Below are 20,655 nucleotides of genomic sequence, written 5' to 3' on the forward strand. Positions count from 1 at the left end.
GCCGTCGGAGATGTAGGCCGAGTAAAACAAAACGTGTTGTCCCGAGGTGCCGATCGTTTCTCGTCAAAACTCGCGCGTAAATATTCCGAAGAGACGTGTACTGTGGCTAATGTAATCACCTGTCGTTTACGAATTAATTGACCAAAATGGTCGACCAACTGGTCGCCAACATGTTAAAGCGTTGCGACTCGTACGTGCACCTGTAAACGCCGCCGAATCAGACGATTGAAATTGAAGCTCGAGGACTCCCTGTATTTGTATTATCGGGCATGTTCTATGTGTGTGATTGTACCCATTGCAGGAGGTCCAACTACGAAGCCAGGCTGGACGCCCAGCTCGCCTCTGTGCTCACTGCAGCCAACGAGAGTTCTACTTCGAGGAATGCTCTCGATGTAAGCCCACCATAATTGGTTTGCCGCCTCGAGTCGGCGATTTCCGTCACGGACGCCACTAGCCACTACGCCACTAGCCATTGCCGAATAGGCGTTGGTAGCTGATACGTCGGCCGAAGATGTTTATTTTCGTTTGTTTTTGTGTCATGTTTTATTTAGTTTTTGATATACGCCGTTGCGTTTTACCGTCGCCGAGCGACGCCTGATCTCAGCCGCCCAAGAAGGGGCAAGTACTGAGTTTTTTATTATTATTACGCCGTTGCGTTCCTTTTGTGCTCGATAGTCGCTGCCGCGACTTGCTATTAGTAATTTAAGTGAACGTGCCGCAGAGCGGAGTAACTATATTGTATTTTGATAATAAATTTGTTCGTTATTGTATAATTTCGATCCTTATTTGTTGCAACCTAACCTTTACCTCAGGTGGTGGGACCAATGGTACCGATTAAGCGACCCTTGTGGCTCCCAGTCGACGTCTGGGGGAGGGTGTTGTGACATGAGAAAATTTTCTAAAATTTGAAATTCCGAGTTTTAAAATTATTAGGTTGGCTAAGCTGAGGAAAAGCAGAGATTCGACGCGCCTGTGTCGCCCCAAGCAGCCTCCCGATCAGAATGACAAGCTCGAGGTAAAATTAGTAAAAGAAAACGCGCCGAATTTAAATTAAAAATTCAAATAAAAAGAATACCGGAATGAGTGTGAACTATTGTTGAATGCATGAGTGAGTGAGACTAGACTATAGCGATCAGACGACCCGCGAATTTCTACGAGCCATCGACGATCAACGTGACATCTGGCCGCGAGGATAGAACGACGAGAAAATTTGAACGGACCAATGACGACGGAGAGCGACCAACAACAAGTATGCGAGGCGCCATCTGAACACGAGGCTGATCACTAATCGAAGTATCGACCAATCATCGATCGCAACGGAATACTGGACGCATCCCGGAATACAACGGCCGGCTAGAAGAAGCTGTGAGCTGATTGGATGCGAGTTTTTGGAACGAACCGAAAAAAGAAAGAGCATGGGTTGCCGAGGAGGCAGCCATATTAGCAAGGAATTCTGATCTGGACGCCGTGACTGTGGCATCGTGCCGTTCTATTTTGATTATTTTTGCTGTTGAGTTTTTTTATAAATTTGTCGCTGACGTGAGTACGATTGTGTACCTTATTGTGAAGTATTTCGCTGAATTGTTTTGGACACTACGACCCCGGACACGCCATCGCCGAGATATCGACGCTCTTCCGTCAGTTTTGCCGCCAACTTCGTCTACTTGGTCAGCATCGCCCGAGACGTCTACGGTAGCTGCAGGGTAAGTCTGGTCGCTGTCTTTATTAGCCCCAGGGTGTCATCACCGCGAATTTCGTCGTGTTAAAATAATTTGTTTATAATTCGAGTTGCACGGAATTAAAGAAATTCCGTGCGGTATTTTTGAAGCTTAGTGACGACACTCTGCGGCACGGTACCGTTGAGTCACGTGTTTGTGTGTGTGGAATTTTTGGTCGGGATTATAAGTACTGTTTACCTACCTCGAGCTTCAAATACCCGACAAAGCGGCTTAGTAAAGTGCTTTGTAAAATAAGTTGACGAATTCGAATACTTCGCATAATTTGTTTTTTTTTGTCATTGTTGAACCATTTGACGATTTGAATTCTTTTGGATAATTTTGAGATCTTTATTAGGTTTTTGCGATTGAAATTATTGGTTGAATTTTGCGATTGAAATTATTATATTTTTTTTTAATAGAAAAAAAAGAGAGAAGACTTCGTAGATAAATTTTGCTGTTGTGATTTTTGATAAAGATTTGCGATTGAGATTTTGTTATTAAATTTGGCAATTGAAATTTTTGATAAAATTTTGCGATTGAAATTTTTAATAAAATTTTGCGATTGGAATAATTATTTCCTTTAAAAAATTTTTTGAATAAATTTGGCGAGTTGAATTAATTATTTGTTTTGACAATTTGAATAAATTTTGCGAATTGAATTAATTATTTGTTTTGACAATTTGAATAAATTTTGCGAGATGAAGTAATTATTTGTTTTGAAATTTTGAATAAATTTTGCGAATTGAATTAATTATTTGTTTTGAAATTTTGAATAAATTTTGCGAATTGAATTAAGTATTTGTTTTGACAATTCGAATAAATTCTGCGAATTGAATTAATTATTTGTTTTGAAATTTTGAATAAATTTTGCGAATTGAATTAAGTATTTGTTTTGACAATTCGAATAAATTCTGCGAATTGAATTAATTATTTGTTTTGAAATTTTGAATAAATCTTGCGAGTTGAATTATTTATTCGTTTCGAAATTTGTTGAAGCATTTTGGCGAACCGACATTTTATTTATTTTGTTTGAAAGAAAGGGCTTTGTAATTTTTATTTTTGGTTACTCGAATTTCTTTCTAGAATTTGGTTTATTTTGAAATGTCGAATCATTGCGTTAGCACTAGTCTTGCGTTAGAATTATTTTTGCGTTAAATAATTTTTGTTATTAATGCGACATTGCCGACAGTATATATTTGTTGTTGAATAAACCGTTGTTGGATTAGAATTGCACGCCTCAATTATTTTTTTTAATTGTTGTTGCTCTGATTAACCGATCCTATCGTCCCATTTCGATTTCTTGGTTCGTCGATTGCCGTGATTCGATTTTTGAATCTCTTCAACACCGACCCGCCGCCCACGAAGATCCACCGCGAGATCGACCTGTGGAACATTGAGTTCCTGGCGCCCAACCAAATCTACGAACCAGGTAAGCCAATTTTTTTGGGTGACCTGATCCGGCCCTGTCGACGCCAGTGCCGGAAAAGGCATCACAATATATATATATATATATATATATATATATATACTTTTGTATATATCAATTTTTATAATGTCGCGGAAGAAAGAAGTGAGTGATGAGGATAAGATAATATTAAAGCAGTTAGCTCAGGATAATAAAATAATTGACGGATTTTTATTTCACATCAAGAAATATATTTACTCGCAAGGAGAGCCAGTTGTGTAAGTATCATTTTCATTACAAACTTAAACCGTATTTGATCAAATGCACGTTCTGAGTTCTTTAATGAAATATAAAAACCTGCGTCGATCGCCATTGAGCCGGTCAAAATCGCTTGATTCGTTCGTGAAGTATTTAATTTCAAATAATTCTAGAAGTGTTTTTCTTATATAACTTTAAAATTTTACGTCAAATATGGGTCAAATCGTTTAGTAGGTAATAAGTTCCAGGGATGACCTGCAGGGTCAACCGTTACATAAATTTTTTTTTCAATATTTAACAGAAAATTTAAAATTTCTTGATATTTAACATTTACAATTTTTTTTTAACTATTTTTTAACTTCCCGCTAAGAAAATTGAAAATTTTCAGAAATCGGGAAGTTATTGGTTTTACCCCGTTTTGCGAAAATCTAGTTTTTATCAGATCTCGACGTTTTAAGGTCACAGGAAGCTTCCCTGACTATTCCCGCGATGGTGTCCGTGCGGCTTTGTGTGTGTGTGTGTGTGTGTGTGTGTGTGTGTGTGTGTGTGTGTGTGTGTGTGTGTGTGTGTGTGTGTGTGTGTAAATCTCTTATAACTTTTGAACGGCTCGGCCGATTGGATCGAAATAGATGGCGATCCAAAGAGTATTATTGCCATTAAATTCAGTGAAAATTTGAATCGATTCGATTCGCTAGATTTTGAGAAGTCTCAAAAATAAAATTTTCAAAAAATCGTTTCTTTGGAATAACGTCTAAACGGCTCCACCGATAAATTCCAAAAACTAAGCTATTCTTAAAATTGAGAAACTACGTCGATTGCCACCAGTCCCGTCAAAATCGGTTGATTCGTTCGAGAGTTATATTACTAATAAAATTATGTGCATTAAAATCGATTTATTTTTTCGAGAGATATCGAAATTTAAAATTTTTAAAGCAACGTAGCATTACATTTTGTCGATTTTCAGATTTAAATAGTTCAATAATCAATAAGAAAATTTGCTTTTAAGCTCAAAGAGTTGAATACTTTATATTTGTCAAATTAAAATTAAAAATCTTAAATTATTATTGTAGAGTTGTAGAATGTGATCATCGGCGCCATTACAACAAAGAACCCCCCTTTCTACCGTGCAATATCTCCACTATGATCCATTTGAATGGAATTATTGACCCGATCATCGAAGACCACAACCATATTAAAAATAAAACTTTAGCCGTGGAAAGATCTTTCCATAAGGAATTACAAGTTGCTGCGAAGAACACTGGAGTTTCGTTGCGCAGTATTTTTGATACTACGTTGAGAAGGTTTGACAAAGCTTATTATTCTTATCATTTTCTTAAAAATGGTATTCTTGGTTCGATATTTTTACTTTTTAATCAACTACCTCGATGAAAAAAGTTTTTGTCTAATCATATATAATCATGCATAATGATCTATATATGATTGGATCCAAAAATTGGCCAAGTATAATTATATATAATTCTGTATAATTATATATAACAACATGTAATTATATATTATTACTTCTAATTAATTATTTGGTTACTTTTATGGATGCAGCACTTGATGTGGTCGTACGCAATTCTCTATAACCAATTAAAATACACAAAATTTTTGAGTGTTTATACTTGTCTTGGAGAATCTGACAAACTCATTAAAAATTTCTAAAAATTTCTTCAGTGAGTACTAACGATTCAAGATATTTAACTAAAAATATGTTGTTTAGAGTGAGAAAGTGACTTCAATATGGTAGCCGGTTAAAGCTCGGGTCAGTAAATAGGGGCCATCCATAAATTACGTCACACGAATTTCAGGACTTTTTAACCCCTCCCCCCGTCCTTGTCACAGGTTGTCACATTTTCCGAACCCCCTCCCCCTTGATTTGACGTCACACATTTTTCAATTTTATGCATATATTTAAAAATAATTAAAAAGAAACAGTTATTTTCACTTTTTAGAAAAGGGAGCGAGCACTCGCCGACGATTTAAACCTACTCAGACCCTTACTATTCAGAACTCTTAAGAATTTTAGTATCTCACTTGCATTACAACGCTGCTTTAGAAGTTAGATGTTGTTGCGTGAGAGATAATCTCATAACGAGAGTGCTAAAGTATTTTATTAATAAATATAAATTGAGTTCGTAAATATTTTAAGTTTTTTATTAACATATACAGTGCGCGTCATTGATTCGTACCGGTTGAAAATTTTATGGTAAAATAGAAAAATCAAAATTTCGACATCTGTAAATAAAGAAATCAATAAAAGGAAAATCTTTATAAGCATCAATTTAAACAAAATTGAAAAAATAATTCACTGAAAATAAATAACTCAAAATATCAATCACAATTAAAATAGAAATTGAAAATATTAGCAATTAAAATGATTACACACCATAAAATAAATAAAAGTAAAATTATAATATTAAAAAAAAAGATAACAATATAATTGGATAATTTTTAAATTTATCAAATATAAATATAGACATTGAATTAAACAAAATGAACTGAATTCAGAGAAGTCAGTAAAAAGACATTTGAATATTTATATTTATAGAAATACTGACAGTTATTAATATATGAATTCTTAAGCAATAGACATCTATAAATATAGACCAGCAAATTTAGAAACCCGTGATTTTAGACATCTATAAATTTTGATTTATATAAATTCATAAATTCAAATAAAAAGTATAATTAAATATATAATTGCTTGCAATTTACGAGCTAATAAAAAATTCAACTAAAACTTCTATAATGCTCGAGAGCACTCGACTACAATAACCCTTCGATGTTTACGGGTCGGTTTTCTAGGAGGTTGCGGATCAGGCAGCAGCGAGATCCCCCGCACTCCAAAAAATAACCTAGACATTTTTAAAATAATGTGTCGTGTTTATCAGAGTTAGCTACTCATGGAGGTTTACGGAGTCGGTACTCCAGGAGATTGTGGATCAGGCAGCGGCGAGATTCCCTGCACTCCAAAAAATAACCTAGACATTTTTTTGATAGCGTGTGTATTTCTTCAGACTGATCCGCAACTTTCTGGAGGACGACAAACCTCCATGAGTAGACAATTTTAAAACAGTGAGTGTCGTATTTATCACAGTTAGCTACTCATGGAGGTTTGTGAACTATTTTTTAAAGTGAATTATTTTTTCAATTTTGTTTAAATTGATGCTTATACAGATTTTCTTTTTATTGATTTCTTTATTTACAGATGTAGAAATTTTAATTTTTCTATTTTACCATAAAATTTTCAACCGTCACGAATCAATGACGCGCACTGTAAGTTTCACGTTTGAGTAATTCAAATTTTAACATGTCACGTCACAAAACTTTTGACCCCCTCTGCCCCTCGTCACACAATGTCACATTCTGGTGATACCCCCCCCCCCTTAAGTTGTGACGTAATTTATGGATGACCCCATAGTTTGCATTTTTTTAAATGTCGACAAATATTTCTTGCGATAATAATTGGTGGGGTGAGTACTGAAGGTGCCGGAGATGAAAAAAAAATTATTATCTGGAGTAAGGCGGTGACTTCAATATAGCGGACGGTTATTAAAGTTCTGGTTAGTTGATATTTCGCGTTCTTTCGAGTTATCAATAAAATATTTTAAGATAAAAAATTCTTGGATGAGTACAGAAGACTTAGAAGCTTTAATAAAAAATATATTATCTGAAGAAAGGAGGTGGCTCCTTTGTGGAGGACGGCTAAAGCTCGGCTCGGTAAAAACTTTGCGTTTTTTTGAAATTACGACATATGTTTTTCGAGATAAAAATAATGAGGCGAGTACTAAGGGTACTGGAAATTAACAAAAAAATTATTGTCTGGAGTGAGGAGGAGACTTCATTATGAAACAAGGTTATCAAAGCTCTGGTCAGTTCTTACTTTGCGTTTTCTAAATTACAACAAATATTTCTTGACATAAATATGTTAAGGCGAGTACTGGAAGTTCTGGAGATTTAAAAAAATTAATATTGTCTGGAGTGAAGGGGTGACTTCAATGAAGCAAACGGCTATTAAAGCTCTGGTTAGTTGATACTTCACGTTTTTGGGAGTTATTAATAATAAAATATTTTTATGTAAAAATTGCTGGGATGAGTACGAAAAACTTAGGAGATTTGATAAAAAATATGTCTAAAGAGAAGAGGTGACTTCAACATGGCAAACGGTTTAAGCTCCGTTCGGTAAATGCTTAGGGTTTTTTCGAATTAACTATGTATATTAATCGAGATAAAAATGTTGAGGCAAGTATTGAGGGTACTGGAGATTAAAAAAATTAATATTGTCTGGAGTGAGGGGGTAACTTCAATATGACAGATGGTTATTAAAGTTCTGGTCAGGTTATTCTTCGCGTTTTTTCGAGTTATTAATAAAATAGTTCCTGATTAAAAAATGTTAGGATGCGTATAAGAGACAAGAGATTTAATGAAAAATATATTGTCTGAAGTAAGGGGGTGAATTTTTTGTGGAAAATGGCAAAACCTCGGCTCGGTAAATACTTTGCGTTTTTCTGACATCACGACGTATATTATTTGAGATAAAAATGTTGCGGCGAGTACTGAATGTACTGGCAAACGGTTATTGAAGCTGTGGTCAGTTGATAATTTGCGTCTTTTCAAGTTATTAATATAATGTTTTTTAATAAAAATTGCTAGTATGAGTAGGGAAAATTGAAGAGATTTAATGAAAAATATATTGTCTGAAGAGAGGAAGTGACTCCTCTATAACGGACGGTTACAGCTGGGCTCGGTAAATATTTTGCGTTTTTTTAAAATTACGACGTACATTCTTCGAGACAAAAAAGTTGCGGCGAGTACTGAGAGTATTGGAGATTGAAAAAAAATTATTGTCTGGAGGAACAAGGTGACTTCAATATGGCAGACGGTTTTTAAAGCTCTGATCAGTTGATACTTCGCGTTTTTTAAATTACAGCAAGTATTTCTTGAGATAAAAATGTTGTATCGGGTACTGGAAGTACTGGAGATTCAAAAAAATGATTATTTTCTGGAGTGAGGTGATGACTTCAATATAACGGACGGTTGTGAAAGCTTTGGTCAGATGATACTTCGCGTCTTTCTAAGTTATTAATAAAATGTTTCTTGATAAAAATTGCTCGGATGCGTACAAATGACTTAAGAGATTCAATAAAAAATATATTGTCTGAAGAGTGGAGGTGACTTCTTTATGGTAGACAGTTAAAGCCCAGCTAGGTAAATGCTTTGTATTTTTTTGAATTTACTATGTATATTTTTGGAGATTAAAATGTTGAAGCGAATACAAAGGGTACCGGAAGTTTAGAAAAAAAAATTATTCACTGCAGTGAGGAGGTTACTTCAATATGGTGAACGGTAATTAAAGCTCACGTTTTTCAAATGACGACAAATATTTCTTGAGATAAAAATCCTGAGGCGAGTACTGAGAGTACTTGAGATTAAAAAAAAATATTATTGTCTGGAGTGAGGAGGTGACTTCAATATGGTCACGGTTATTGAAGCTGTGGTCAGTTGATACTTCGCGTCTTTCCGAGTTATTGATAAAACGTTTTATGATAATAATTGCTAGGATAATCAGGGAAGATTGAGGAAATTTAATAAAAAAAATATATTATCTGAAGAGAAGAGGTGACTCCTATGTGGAGGACGGTTGAAGCTCGGCTCGGTAAATACTTTGCGTTTTTTTTTAAATGATAACATATATTCTCTGAGATAAAAATGTTGCAGTGAGTACTGAAGGTACTGGAGATGAAAAAAAAATTATTGTTTAGAGTGAGGAGCTGATTTCAATGTAGTAGATGGCTATTAAAGCTCTGGTTAGTTGATACTTCGCGTTTTTTTGAATTACGACAAATATTTCTTAACATAAAAATGTTGACGCGAGTACTGGAAGTACTGGAGGTTCAAAAAAATTATTATTAATTGGAGTAAGAAGGTGACTTCAATATGGCGGACAGTTTTTAAGGCTCTGGTCCCATGATACTTCGCGTTTTTTCGATTTATCAATAATTGTATATTGTGTAACAATTGCGACAAGTTGTCGATTGCCCACGAAAGCGAAGTTGAACGCACGAGCGAAGCGAAGCGGTGAAGTCCAGGGACAAAGCCCCGGTAGGGGGTTGGGGGCGCGGGGCTTTCCCAGTCCCTAAAAACAAATGAAAAGTTAAAAAAATGTGAACCAAATATATATATATCAGATAATGATTGCAAAGTACCTAATATTAATTAACAAAAAATAAATTTACACGTTGGAACAATCAACACATAAAATTAAATGACATTAAATTTAGCTGTCATTACAATTTTTTCATTTTCTTTAACAAACAAATTTGTTTCAGAAAATTATTTATAAAAAATTGCATTTTTTATTTTATAAAATTCCGAAATGGCAATTTAAAAAAAAATTTTTTTTGTCATAATTTTTTTTTTTTTTTCTATTAGTTATTATTTAGAGTCGGTTTTAACTGCTGTGGTCATATCGCCGACTTTAACTGTTGGGAGTGGTATGTTGGGGTCTTTTTGGGTTGTGTAAATCTTAACCTACGCGGCAAGGGCCGAATATCAACCAAGTTGGTTTCTAAGACCAGCTTGGAATTCAAACCCACGCCTGGCTGGTAAGTTAGTTCAAGTCCTCTATAGGCCATGCGCCTTAGACGACTCGGCTAACGTCACCAGTTTTGTCATAATTTATTTCTTACAGAAATTATCAAAATTATCAAATTTCTGTTAAATTAATTTTCATCACAATTACAGTTTAATATTAATTATTTTTAATTTCGTTAAAAATATGAACTTTGTAATGTCAACCTAACTTCTTTAATATTGACAGTTAGATTGTTTTTTTCTAACTTCCCGCTAAGAAAATTGAAAATTTTCAAAAATCGGGAAGTTATTGTTTTTACCCCGTTTTTCGAAAATCGAGTTTTCATCAGATCTCGACGACTTGAGGTCCTAGGAAGCTTCCCTGACCATTCCCGCGATGGTGTCTGTGTGCGTGTGAGTGTGTGTGTGTGTTTTGAATAACTTTCAAATATCTTTCTCTCCGTATAGAAATCCTGACGTTCCTGCTGTTGATTACAATAATAAGAAGGCTACTATGCATCGCTCTCGTAGAACCGTTACTCCTCCACAGCCAAAAACTCTCGAGCAGTATGGGCAGTACTTGATTGATGAAGAGTGGCAACATCTGACTCAATACAATCACGGAAAATTGGAAGTACAATGTGTACCTTCTAAAGATGGCCTTTCAGTTATTTTCTTCGACAGACTCTTTATTCAAACTTTATTGAAAAATGAAGAAAAAGGAGCTGTCGAATTCAGCATTGACGGGACTTTTAATATCAGGCCTCAGAAGATTTCTACGCGCCAATTTGTTATCTTACAAATTTACAAGGGTAACCATGTACGTTTTTTGAAATTTTCTTGCATAATATCCCAAGTTCATCTCAATTCCACGTTTCATGTGGTCAATTTATATATAAGAATAATAGTCAATTTATTATGATAAGAATTAAGGCTGCATTCGAAAATGCTCTATCTCTAGATACATAATTAAGAAATTACCTTGCATCTGGTGAACTTTTGACGTTATAAAAGATATAAGCTCATCCCGACATTACACTCATCGAGACCTTTCATTTGAGTACCCACATCAACTTTTCATATATATATATATGAAAAGTTGATGTGGATACTCAAATGAAAGCTCTTGATCAGTGTAACATCAAGAAGATCTTTAAAAATATCAATAATTAAGAAATGACCTCGTATCTCGTTAACTATTGACATTTTTAATGATATAAGCTGATCCCGATGTTATACTCATCGAGATCTTTTACTTGAGCACCCACATCAATTTTTTCATATATTAATATATATGTATACATGAAAAATATATCAAAATGCATGTGGGTACTCAAATGAAAGCTCTTGATGAGTGTAACATCGGGAAAAGCTTATATCTTTAAAAATTTCAATAATTAAGATCTGACATTGCTATCTTGTCAAATAATGATATTTTTAAAGATATGAGCTCACTCCGACATTACACTCATCGAGACCTTTCATTTGAGTACCCAGATGCATTTTTGATATATTTTTCATACATACATATATACATATATATATTTCAAAGATATAAGCTCATCCCGATGTTACACTCATCAAGAGCTTTCATTTGAGTACCTATACATATATTTTTGACATATTTTCCATATATATAATATATATAAATATATGAAATGTTGATGTGGGTACTGAAATGAAAGGTCTCGATGAGTGTAATGACGGAGTGAGCTTATATATTTATAAATATCATTAGTTGACCTTGTACTTGAGAAAAGTACCTACGGGAATTTTTATTATGTATATATATATAATATATACATAATAAAAATTCCCGTAAGTGCTCAAATAAAGTCTTGATGACTGTAACATCGAAATGATCTTATATTTTAGAAAATGTAAATTGTTAAGAAAAGCCATTGTATGTCGCTGTTACTAATATAATACCCTGCAGGATCAGTCGTCTTAAGATTTTTCATTTTATTATAGGCATTCCCTTTCCTGTATGCCTTGATGGAGTCAAAGGCAACATCATCATATGAAGCCATTTTTGAAATCCTGTGTAATGATATATGTCCCCAAATTAAAGAGCTGGATCCAATTTTTCATCTCGATTTCGAGTTAGCCAGCAGAAATGCAATAAAAGATCTGATACCATCTGCCACCACCCAACCCTGTTACTTTCACTTGTGTCAAGTACAGTTATCAATATAAATTTCATTTAATAAGTATAAAAATAAGATACACTAGTCACAAGAATTAAAGGTTATAAAAAAAATTTCAAATTTTTGAATAACTTTCAACGAGCTGTAACTCCAAAGGAAATGATCGTACAGCAAAAAAAAAGCACATTGTTGCTCTAAGTGTCTAGTTTACAAATATGACCATGAAAATTTTTTTTATGTTTAGGTCTGGAGTAATCCTAAGAAAACTACCAAAAAAATACATTTCCGAAGTTTTTCTCATTTAAAACAAGGCCTACGAGCTTCAAACAAAGTTTTTTTTTGTTCCCTTCAAAAGCTCTTTAAGAAAATTTAATGCCTTTTAATTTGACATAATCAAAACGCCTGTATGATGATTTGCCGGGGAGTTATCGTCAATCAAAGCAAAAAAGTTCTTTTTGACTTTGATAATTAATAACTCTGGGAATAATGATCGTATTAGAAATCGGAGAAGGGTTTTGAAAACTACACAATATTCTCAATCAGAAAGTATAGATGGCTGTTAACGAAACAATTTTTTTTTAATTGAAAACTTTGACTTAAAAAAAGACAAAAATTCGCATAATTAAGAATATTTGGATAACCTAGTTGAATAATTACAGAAAGAGCGGAAAAGCGGGGATCAGGTTTAGGGTTGGATATCTCAATTAAAACGCGTAATTTATTATCAAAAATAACACTAGTAATTTATTTACATTAATTACACTCAATATTTAATATTTTTAATAGCGGATTGTTAAGATAAAAGCGGATTTGTTAATTACTGCGTGGTTTGCAAAAGCGAAGCCGGTTGACACGTGGTTGAACACTTTGCCGGCACTGAAAAAGCGGTGAAATAAATGCACTGTTAACACAATTTACCTATAACAAATTAAAGCGAATTATTAGCGGTTAATTTAAGCAGTTTAAATTATAAAATTAGCGAAATGCGGTTTATTAACAAAAAGCGAAAGTAAAGAAATACTAATGGCGACTTGATGCAGCGAAAGCGTAAAAGCGAAAGATAATAACAATAGTCCGTCTTCTTCCTCGTTGAGTTGGGGAAGAAGGCTATTGCGCATGTCTAGTGGGAGCGATCAGCCAATAAAGCGGTCGATTCATGACGTGATCGAGAGGCTGATTTTCTATTGGCGGTTCGATTTTTGCGGGAACTAGCGGTGGACAGGTGCGTCTCTTGAATTTGGGAGTCCCCAGGAGCGAGTTAATCGCTACTGGGCCTTGTTCACCGAACATTCTCCCCCGGGTTGGCGGCTGCGTCGACAAGATCATCTTCTTCATGCGTTAGCGGCAGGACACAGAGCTTTGTAATTGGACGTACCAGCTCTGTGTTAACTGTCTTAACAGTTACTACGCGGATTTGTCCATCTTCACCTGGATGGACAGCAATTACTTTGGCTAATGGCCACTTGGTTGGTGGGAGATCCTCAGTGGTGATCAGTACTACTGAACCCACCTTGATCTGGTTGCGTCGATGATGCCACTTTGAAATGGCCTGGTAGCGGTGGATGCAGTCCTGGTAGTAGCGTTTCCAGAAATGTTGAACCATTTGCTGGACTTGTTCCCAGTGCGAGAGCCGAGCAGGTTGTAAATCTGTCAGCGATGGCTCTGGGATAGCGGTCAGTGACTGTCCGATTAAGAAGTGACCTGGAGTCAGTACAGCCAGGTCAGCAGGATCTTCATTCAGCAGTGTGAGCGGTCTGGAATTCAATATGGCTTCAATTTGAGCCAGTAGCGTTGAATATTGCTCAAGCGTCAACAGCGAGTCTCCGATAGTTCTTCGAAGGTGAAATTTGATAGATTTCACAGCGGCTTCCCATTTTCCTCCAAAATGTGGAGCTCCAGGCGGATTGAATTTCCAGTTCGTGCCATCTTGAGCGATCAAGGTTGATAATTCTCGTAATGTGCGGGATCCTGCAGTGAATAGTCGTTTCAGCTCTTTATCTGCTCCTACAAAATTGGTTCCACAGTCTGAATATAGCGTGTGGCAGATACCTCGGCGACTAGTGAAGCGGCGATAAGCGGCGATGAAAGCGGCAGCGGTGTAGTCAGTTACTAGCTCTAAGTGTACAGCTGAACTGAACATGCATACAAAGACTGCAATCCAGCCTTTGTATGTTTTTGCTCCACGTCCTTGAAACGTTTTCAGCGTGATAGGTCCAGCGTAGTCGAGTCCTGTATGCAAGAAGGCTCGAGTTGGCTGTACTCGTGCGGCGGGTAGTTGACCCATCAACTGTTGAGCGCGTTCTCCACGGTGTCGCGTGCAGATAACGCAGCGTAAAATAAATGATCTGACTGGAACACGGCCTCCAATGATCCAGACACTCTTGCGTAAGTCAGCGAGCGTAAGCTGAGTACCTCCGTGAAGCGTTTTGCGGTGCGAGTCATCAATCAAAATTAATGTAAGCGGTGATTGTCGCGGTAGAATCGCTGGATGCCTCTCTTCTGGGTCCAGCAATGCGTTTTTCAAGCGGCCACCGACTCTCAGGACCCCCTGATGGTCGATGAACGGAGTCAGCTTAGTGATGCTGTTATTTTTAGGCAGACCATCACCATCTTGTAGCGTGTAAATCTCTCTAGCGAAGTATTGTCCTTGAGTGAACTTAATCAAGGTCAATTTAGCGCGCTCCAGGTCTGATGGAGTAAGCGGGTAGGCCAGCGAAGATTGTGGAACTCTTTTAAAGCGGTCGATGGCACGATGCCAGATGCTGAGTTTTCATAGCAGTGGAAACAGCTGCGTGTAATGCGACAGTAATTGTTGGAGCAGGCAATTTTCTGCTTTCCAAGTTACTAGTGTCAGACCTTGGCGTTCTTCTCGATGCGTTGCGTTGTCGGTTGGAGGTTCCAGAGTGGGCCAAGAGGATTCTGGTTCATGAAGCCAAGTTGGTCCATGCCACCAGAGAGCGTGTTGTTTCAGTTTTAGCGTAGGTATACCTCTTGAAGCGCAGTCAGCGGGGTTTTGTTTTCCTGGAATAAATTTCCAGGAGATATCTCGAAGCGTTTCTTGGATTTTTCCCACTCGATTGCGGACGAATGTCTTCCAGCGGATTGCTGGACTTTTAATCCATGCGAGAGTCACGGCGGAGTCAGTCCAGAGATTGATCCTGACATTTTCAAGCGACTGAACTTCTTTAACATGAAGTATCAGTTGTGTTAGCAACCATGCGGCAGATAATTCCAAGCGTGGGATTGTCATGGTTTTCAGTGGTGCTACTTGCGTTTTTGAACACAAAAGTGAGACCTTTGTGTTCCCATCAGCGTCAGTGACTCTCAAATAAACAGCGGCAGCCATAGCGTTTTGCGAAGCGTCTGAGAACCCGTGCAATTCCATAGTTGCTCCAGGTGCTATATTATTCCAGCGTGGAATGCGGATGGATTCGATGTTTCGAAGATCCTCGCGGTATCCAGTCCATTTGTGAATGAGTGATGGTGACAATTGTTCATCCCATGACACTCTATCTAGCCACAGATTTTGCATAAAGATCTTGGCTTTGACGACTATTGGTGCGAGAAGTCCTAGCGGATCATACAGCTTAGCGATTTCAGACAAAATAGCTCTCTTTGTCTTAGGCGTATCTGGCGGTAGCGTGTACTTGAACTGGAGAGCGTCAGTGCGTGAATTCCAGTACATGCCCAGGACTTTTACTGGTGCATCACTGATTTCTTTAAGCGGTGTATCCAGCTGCTTTTCTGGAGCGACTTCAGCGAGTAACCGTGGGCTATTGCTAGCCCATTTGGCAAGCGGGAAGCAGCCTGCTGCACACAGAGCTTTTTGTTTGTACTGCAGCCTTGATAGCGTCTTCTTCGTTGTCTGCTCCACCGTAGATATCATCTACGTAGCGTGTTTTCAACATTGGAGCAACAGCTAGCGGAAAGCGGTGTCCTTCATCCTTTACTAGTTGGATAAGCACACGTACAGCGTCAAAAGGTGCACTAGCGGTCCCGTATGTGACTGTCTTGAGACAGTAAGCGTCTATTAAGTCATTCTCATCTATCCAGAGAATGCACTGAAGCGGCCAATCAAGCGAGTCGACCTCAATCTGTCTGAACATCTTGGTGATGTCAGTAGCGAATAGAATCCTGCTGCAACGGATTCTCAACATCACATCAAAATGTCAATTTGCGTTTTGGGTCCTGCGTGGAGAATGTCGTTCAATGAAATTCCTGTAGATGTTGCACAGGAACCATTGAACACTGTGCGGAGCTTCGTAGTGGCACTATCAAGCTTCAATACCCCATGGTGAGGCAAGAAATAAGCGTTTGCGGGCAATTCGTTGACTGGTACTCGTACCATGTGTCCTAGTTGAATGTATTCTGCCATGAATGCACGATACATGTCAGAATATTCTCTTTCTCGCGACAAGCGAGTTATTAATCTGCGGAGTGACCCCATAGCTGCGTTGATAGAGTCGCCAAGTTGACTCTCAAGGGCCTTAAGCGGTAATCTCACTACGTAGCGTCCATCAGGCTGTCGATAATGCGTTTGACGAAAGTGAATTTCACATTCGTCTTCTTCAGCGTTGTTGAGCGGTGAATTTCCTAATGGAACTTCTTCCTGTTCCCAAAACTTAGCGATAGCGTCTTGTAATTCAGTATCTACTGACGCATGTAGTGCTGCGTGTGATGTTGAAGCGTGTTTAGCGGTGACAGCCCCATAGACAATCCAACCAAGCGTGGTGGATTGTGCAATAGGAGCATTGCGAGGTCCTCGTTGAATCTCTGCGTTCATGATCTGTGCGGCTGGTGATGCACCTAGAATGATATCTACAGGGCGTGGCTGTAGATACTGCGGGTCAGCGAGCTTGAGATTCTCAAGATGCGGCCATTTCGGATCAGCGATCACGAACGATGGAAGATCTACCGTCAGTGTTGGTAGAATATGCATGCTGACATGCATTGATGCGGTCGTACACAGCGAACGAAGCTCAATTGTGCTCACACCTAGTGAGCTTCCTGCGGAGACATTGCCAATGCCCTTGAGCATGACCATGTCACGCTGTAGCGGTTGTCCAAGCTTCTTGAAGAGCGACTGTCTCATAAATGAGAGCTCTGAACCTTGATCAATCAACACTCTGGCGGTGATTGGATTACCATGATGTGGGCGGACCTGGACTAAAGCGGTAGCTAGCAATACTTGAGCGGAAAGCGGATCTGAAATAATCAACAGTTAATTTCAAGTTGTAAACGGTCTAAAGGGAACGATTAGTTGCCTGTGCGGAAGATGTAGACTGCGGTGAAGCTGGTTTCGTTGGTGCATCCAAAATGGATGGACATGTGGTGACGTTGACCACATTTTCGGCAATCTTGAGCGGTCTTGCAATCTGCGGCGCGGTACGGAACACGAAAGTTGAAGCACAAATTGCATTTTTCAACTATCTTGTGTAATTCTCCATAGCGAAGTTATTTAAGGCCCGAAGTCGAGTTTTCAGTCTTAATAAACGGAAAGTTCAGCGTACCGGTGTACGAATCACTATCAGGAGCAGCACCCGATGTGCTCTGCGATGCTCCTGACACTCGACCTTTCCTAGCGGTATTACACTTCACTTAGCACAGCACAATTTTTAAGCGGAATAATAAATTAATTTAATTGAGATAGAGCCAGCCTGATCCGGCTCGAGGGACCAATGAATAATTACAGAAAGAACGGAAAAGCGGGGATCAGGTTTAGGGTTGGATATCTCAATTAAAACGCGTAATTTATTATCAAAAATAACACTAGTAATTTATTTACATTAATTACACTCAATATTTAATATTTTTAATAGCGGATTGTTAAGATAAAAGCGGATTTGTTAATTACTGCGTGGTTTGCAAAAGCGAAGCCGGTTGACACGTGGTTGAACACTTTGCCGGCACTGAAAAAGCGGTGAAATAAATGCACTGTTAACACAATTTACCTATAACAAATTAAAGCGAATTATTAGCGGTTAATTTAAGCAGTTTAAATTATAAAATTAGCGAAATGCGGTTTATTAACAAAAAGCGAAAGTAAAGAAATACTAATGGCGACTTGATGCAGCGAAAGCGTAGAAGCGAAAGATAATAACAATAGTCCGTCTTCTTCCTCGTTGAGTTGGGGAAGAAGGCTATTGCGCATGTCTAGTGGGAGCGATCAGCCAATAAAGCGGTCGATTCATGACGTGATCGAGAGGCTGATTTTCTATTGGCGGTTCGATTTTTGCGGGAACTAGCGGTGGACAGGTGCGTCTCTTAAATTTGGGAGTCCCCCAGGAGCGAATTAATCGCTACTGGGCCTTGTTCACCGAACACTAGTAAAACTTTGGATAAAATGAATGAACGAAAGATATCTTTGGTAATTTTCCAATCTTATAGTGTCCCTTAAAACCCCTAAGAAATTCAAAGTGCTGCAATTTTTTTTTCATACACTGATAAAAAAGTTGACTTGACTCAAGAGCCAAACTATTGAACCAAGAACTTCATATTGAAGAAAATGATTTTCTTGAGTCAAGAGAATAGATTCTTCAAACAAGAAAATTTTCTTAGACCAAGAATAATTTCTTAGCTCAAGAATTTATTTCTTGACTCAAGAAAATCATTTTCTTCAAAATGGTATTCTTGGCTCAAGAAGATGGCTCTTGAGTCAGGTTAATATTTTTATCAGTGTAGTGCCCCGAAGCTTCAAATTCTTTGTTTTCGCAAAAATCACCATTATGAGCAATTTTTCAATTTTTATTTAGTTTTTCAACTTTTTTTGAGATTTCTACAAATTTCTCAAAATCTATCGGTCCAAATCGGTTCAAATTGACAAAAAATCTAAGTTTGGCAAAGCCCTTTCGAATGGCACCAACCGCAATAAAATCGGTTCAACCGTTCAAAAGTTATAAGAGTACATACACACACACACACACACACATGCATACATGCATAGCGAAAACCTCGCAGGGATAGTCAGGGAAGCTTCCTGTGACCTTGAAATGTCGTGATATGATGAAAACTCGATTTTTGCAAAACGAGATAAAACCAATAACTTCCCGATTTTAAAAAATTTTCAAATTTATTAGCGGGAAGTTAAAAAACCGCGTGAAAATTCGTTCATTCATTCAAAAGTTGTTGCGGTTGAAAATTCTAAAAATAGTGTTTTATTAAATTTCTATCAGACTTTTGAGCTCGAAGAGCTCAAAAACATAATAAGTGTAATTTTGAGCGTTTCATTATAAAAGTAGCGGGAAGTTGCAGGTATGGCCTTCAGGGTCAACGGTTTTCCTAATTTTTTTTTTGGTAATTTTCTTAGAAAACTAGACTCTTGGAGCTACAATTTGCTTTTTTTTTTTGCTATACGATCATTTTCCTCGGAGTTACAACTCGTTGAAAATCACCAAAAAATTTGGAATTTTTTTTATATCCCTTAATTTTTGTGACTAGTGTATTTACAGTAATAGTATATTACACTACAAGGGCAGAAAGTATAAAATTCCTGTGCTGCTCATCATGATGCTCGAGGCGAAGCAGAGGGCATATTGTCGTGCAGTTTAGGGCTTTCAAATTTCTGCCTGTGTGATGAATGATATTTTTTTCTATTAATGATATTTTTTAGGACCGATTGATTGAATATATGAGTTAAAGTTTTTGGCCTATTTTCGGTCGAGTGACTAGTGGTTCTAATTTAAGCTCAAAGATGGATCTTTCATCTTCTCTTATGTTCGAGAGCTATATTCTCTCTTCCCATTAGTTCGATGGAATCCATCGAACTTAAATACTAGTAAAGCTGGAACCTTGTGGTATCTGTTCGAGTTATAAAGATGTTAATTAAGTGAAAGATAGTGAAAGAAAATTGAATGAGAGCAAAGACAGACTTTGAAAAAATAAATAAATAAATAGTCTGTCTTTGCTCTCATTCAATTTTTTTCACTATCTTCCACTTAATTAACATCCTTATAACTTGAACAGATATCACAAGCTTCCAGCTTTACTAGTATTTAAGTTCGATGGATTCCATCGACCTAATGGGAAGAGAGAATATAGCTCTCGAACAGAAGGGAAGATGAAAGATCCATCTTTGGGCTTAAATTAGAACCACTAGTCACTCGACCGAAAATAGACCAAAAACTTTAACTCATATTTTTTTTATATCTGGTCGAAAATACGGAAAAAATTGCATTAAAAAAATTGATGCCTGCCCCAACATTTTCGGCACGAGCGAACCGAGACCGACAGATGTTAGTCGGTACTGTGGAATTTCCATCCACTCAAATCCACTAAAATCACCCTCACCTTATTCCCTGCGCTTACTGCAGGGAAGACTGGGTCAGAACCACGTTATCATTACTTTAGCCCAGCCGGTGTTGCGTCACATGACATGCACTCTATAGTTTCACCGATCTCTATCTTTAATCTTTTTCATTAAAAAGCACCGCAAGTAGTCTGCAATTTCAATCCAATGTTCTTCGCTTTGTATCATGTGGTTCACTAGGCTTGCAGGGTTGAAAGTCTTTCCTATAGTTATTTAGATATTGGTTCGATGGTTCATCTAGCGTTC

At 37.3% G+C, this 20,655-nt stretch overlaps 2 protein-coding genes across 2 annotated transcripts; both read right to left on the reverse strand.

The window, feature by feature from the left end:
• Nucleotides 1-13,383: 13,383 nt before the first annotated feature.
• On the reverse strand, nt 13,384-15,990 carry LOC123266040. Its single transcript, XM_044730067.1, has 2 exons — nt 14,891-15,990; nt 13,384-14,833 (listed from the first exon to the last, which is right to left on the reverse strand). Exons 1-2 carry the CDS (start codon nt 15,988-15,990, stop codon nt 13,384-13,386), a joined length of 2,550 nt encoding a protein of 849 aa, XP_044586002.1.
• Nucleotides 15,991-16,260: 270 nt separating this feature from the next.
• On the reverse strand, nt 16,261-17,505 carry LOC123266041. The gene is made up of 2 exons (XM_044730068.1): nt 17,369-17,505; nt 16,261-17,309 (listed from the first exon to the last, which is right to left on the reverse strand). Exons 1-2 carry the CDS (start codon nt 17,430-17,432, stop codon nt 16,261-16,263), a joined length of 1,113 nt encoding a protein of 370 aa, XP_044586003.1. The 5' UTR covers nt 17,433-17,505.
• Nucleotides 17,506-20,655: the final 3,150 nt, after the last annotated feature.

The sequence above is a fragment of the Cotesia glomerata genome, linkage group LG5 (assembly GCF_020080835.1).
Source record: "Cotesia glomerata isolate CgM1 linkage group LG5, MPM_Cglom_v2.3, whole genome shotgun sequence".
Lineage (NCBI taxonomy): Eukaryota > Metazoa > Arthropoda > Insecta > Hymenoptera > Braconidae > Cotesia > Cotesia glomerata.

Coding starts and splice junctions, on each gene's coding strand:
- LOC123266040 (XM_044730067.1), bottom strand. CDS start 15,990: ATGATATCTACGGTGGAGCAGACAACGAAGAAGACGCTATCAAGGCTG. Junction 14,834..14,890: donor CTGTCGCATTACACGCAGCT/GTTTCCACTGCT, acceptor CCGCTTTAAAAG/AGTTCCACAATCTTCGCTGG.
- LOC123266041 (XM_044730068.1), bottom strand. CDS start 17,432: ATGTCCATCCATTTTGGATGCACCAACGAAACCAGCTTCACCGCAGTC. Junction 17,310..17,368: donor AGTCTACATCTTCCGCACAG/GCAACTAATCGT, acceptor TGATTATTTCAG/ATCCGCTTTCCGCTCAAGTA.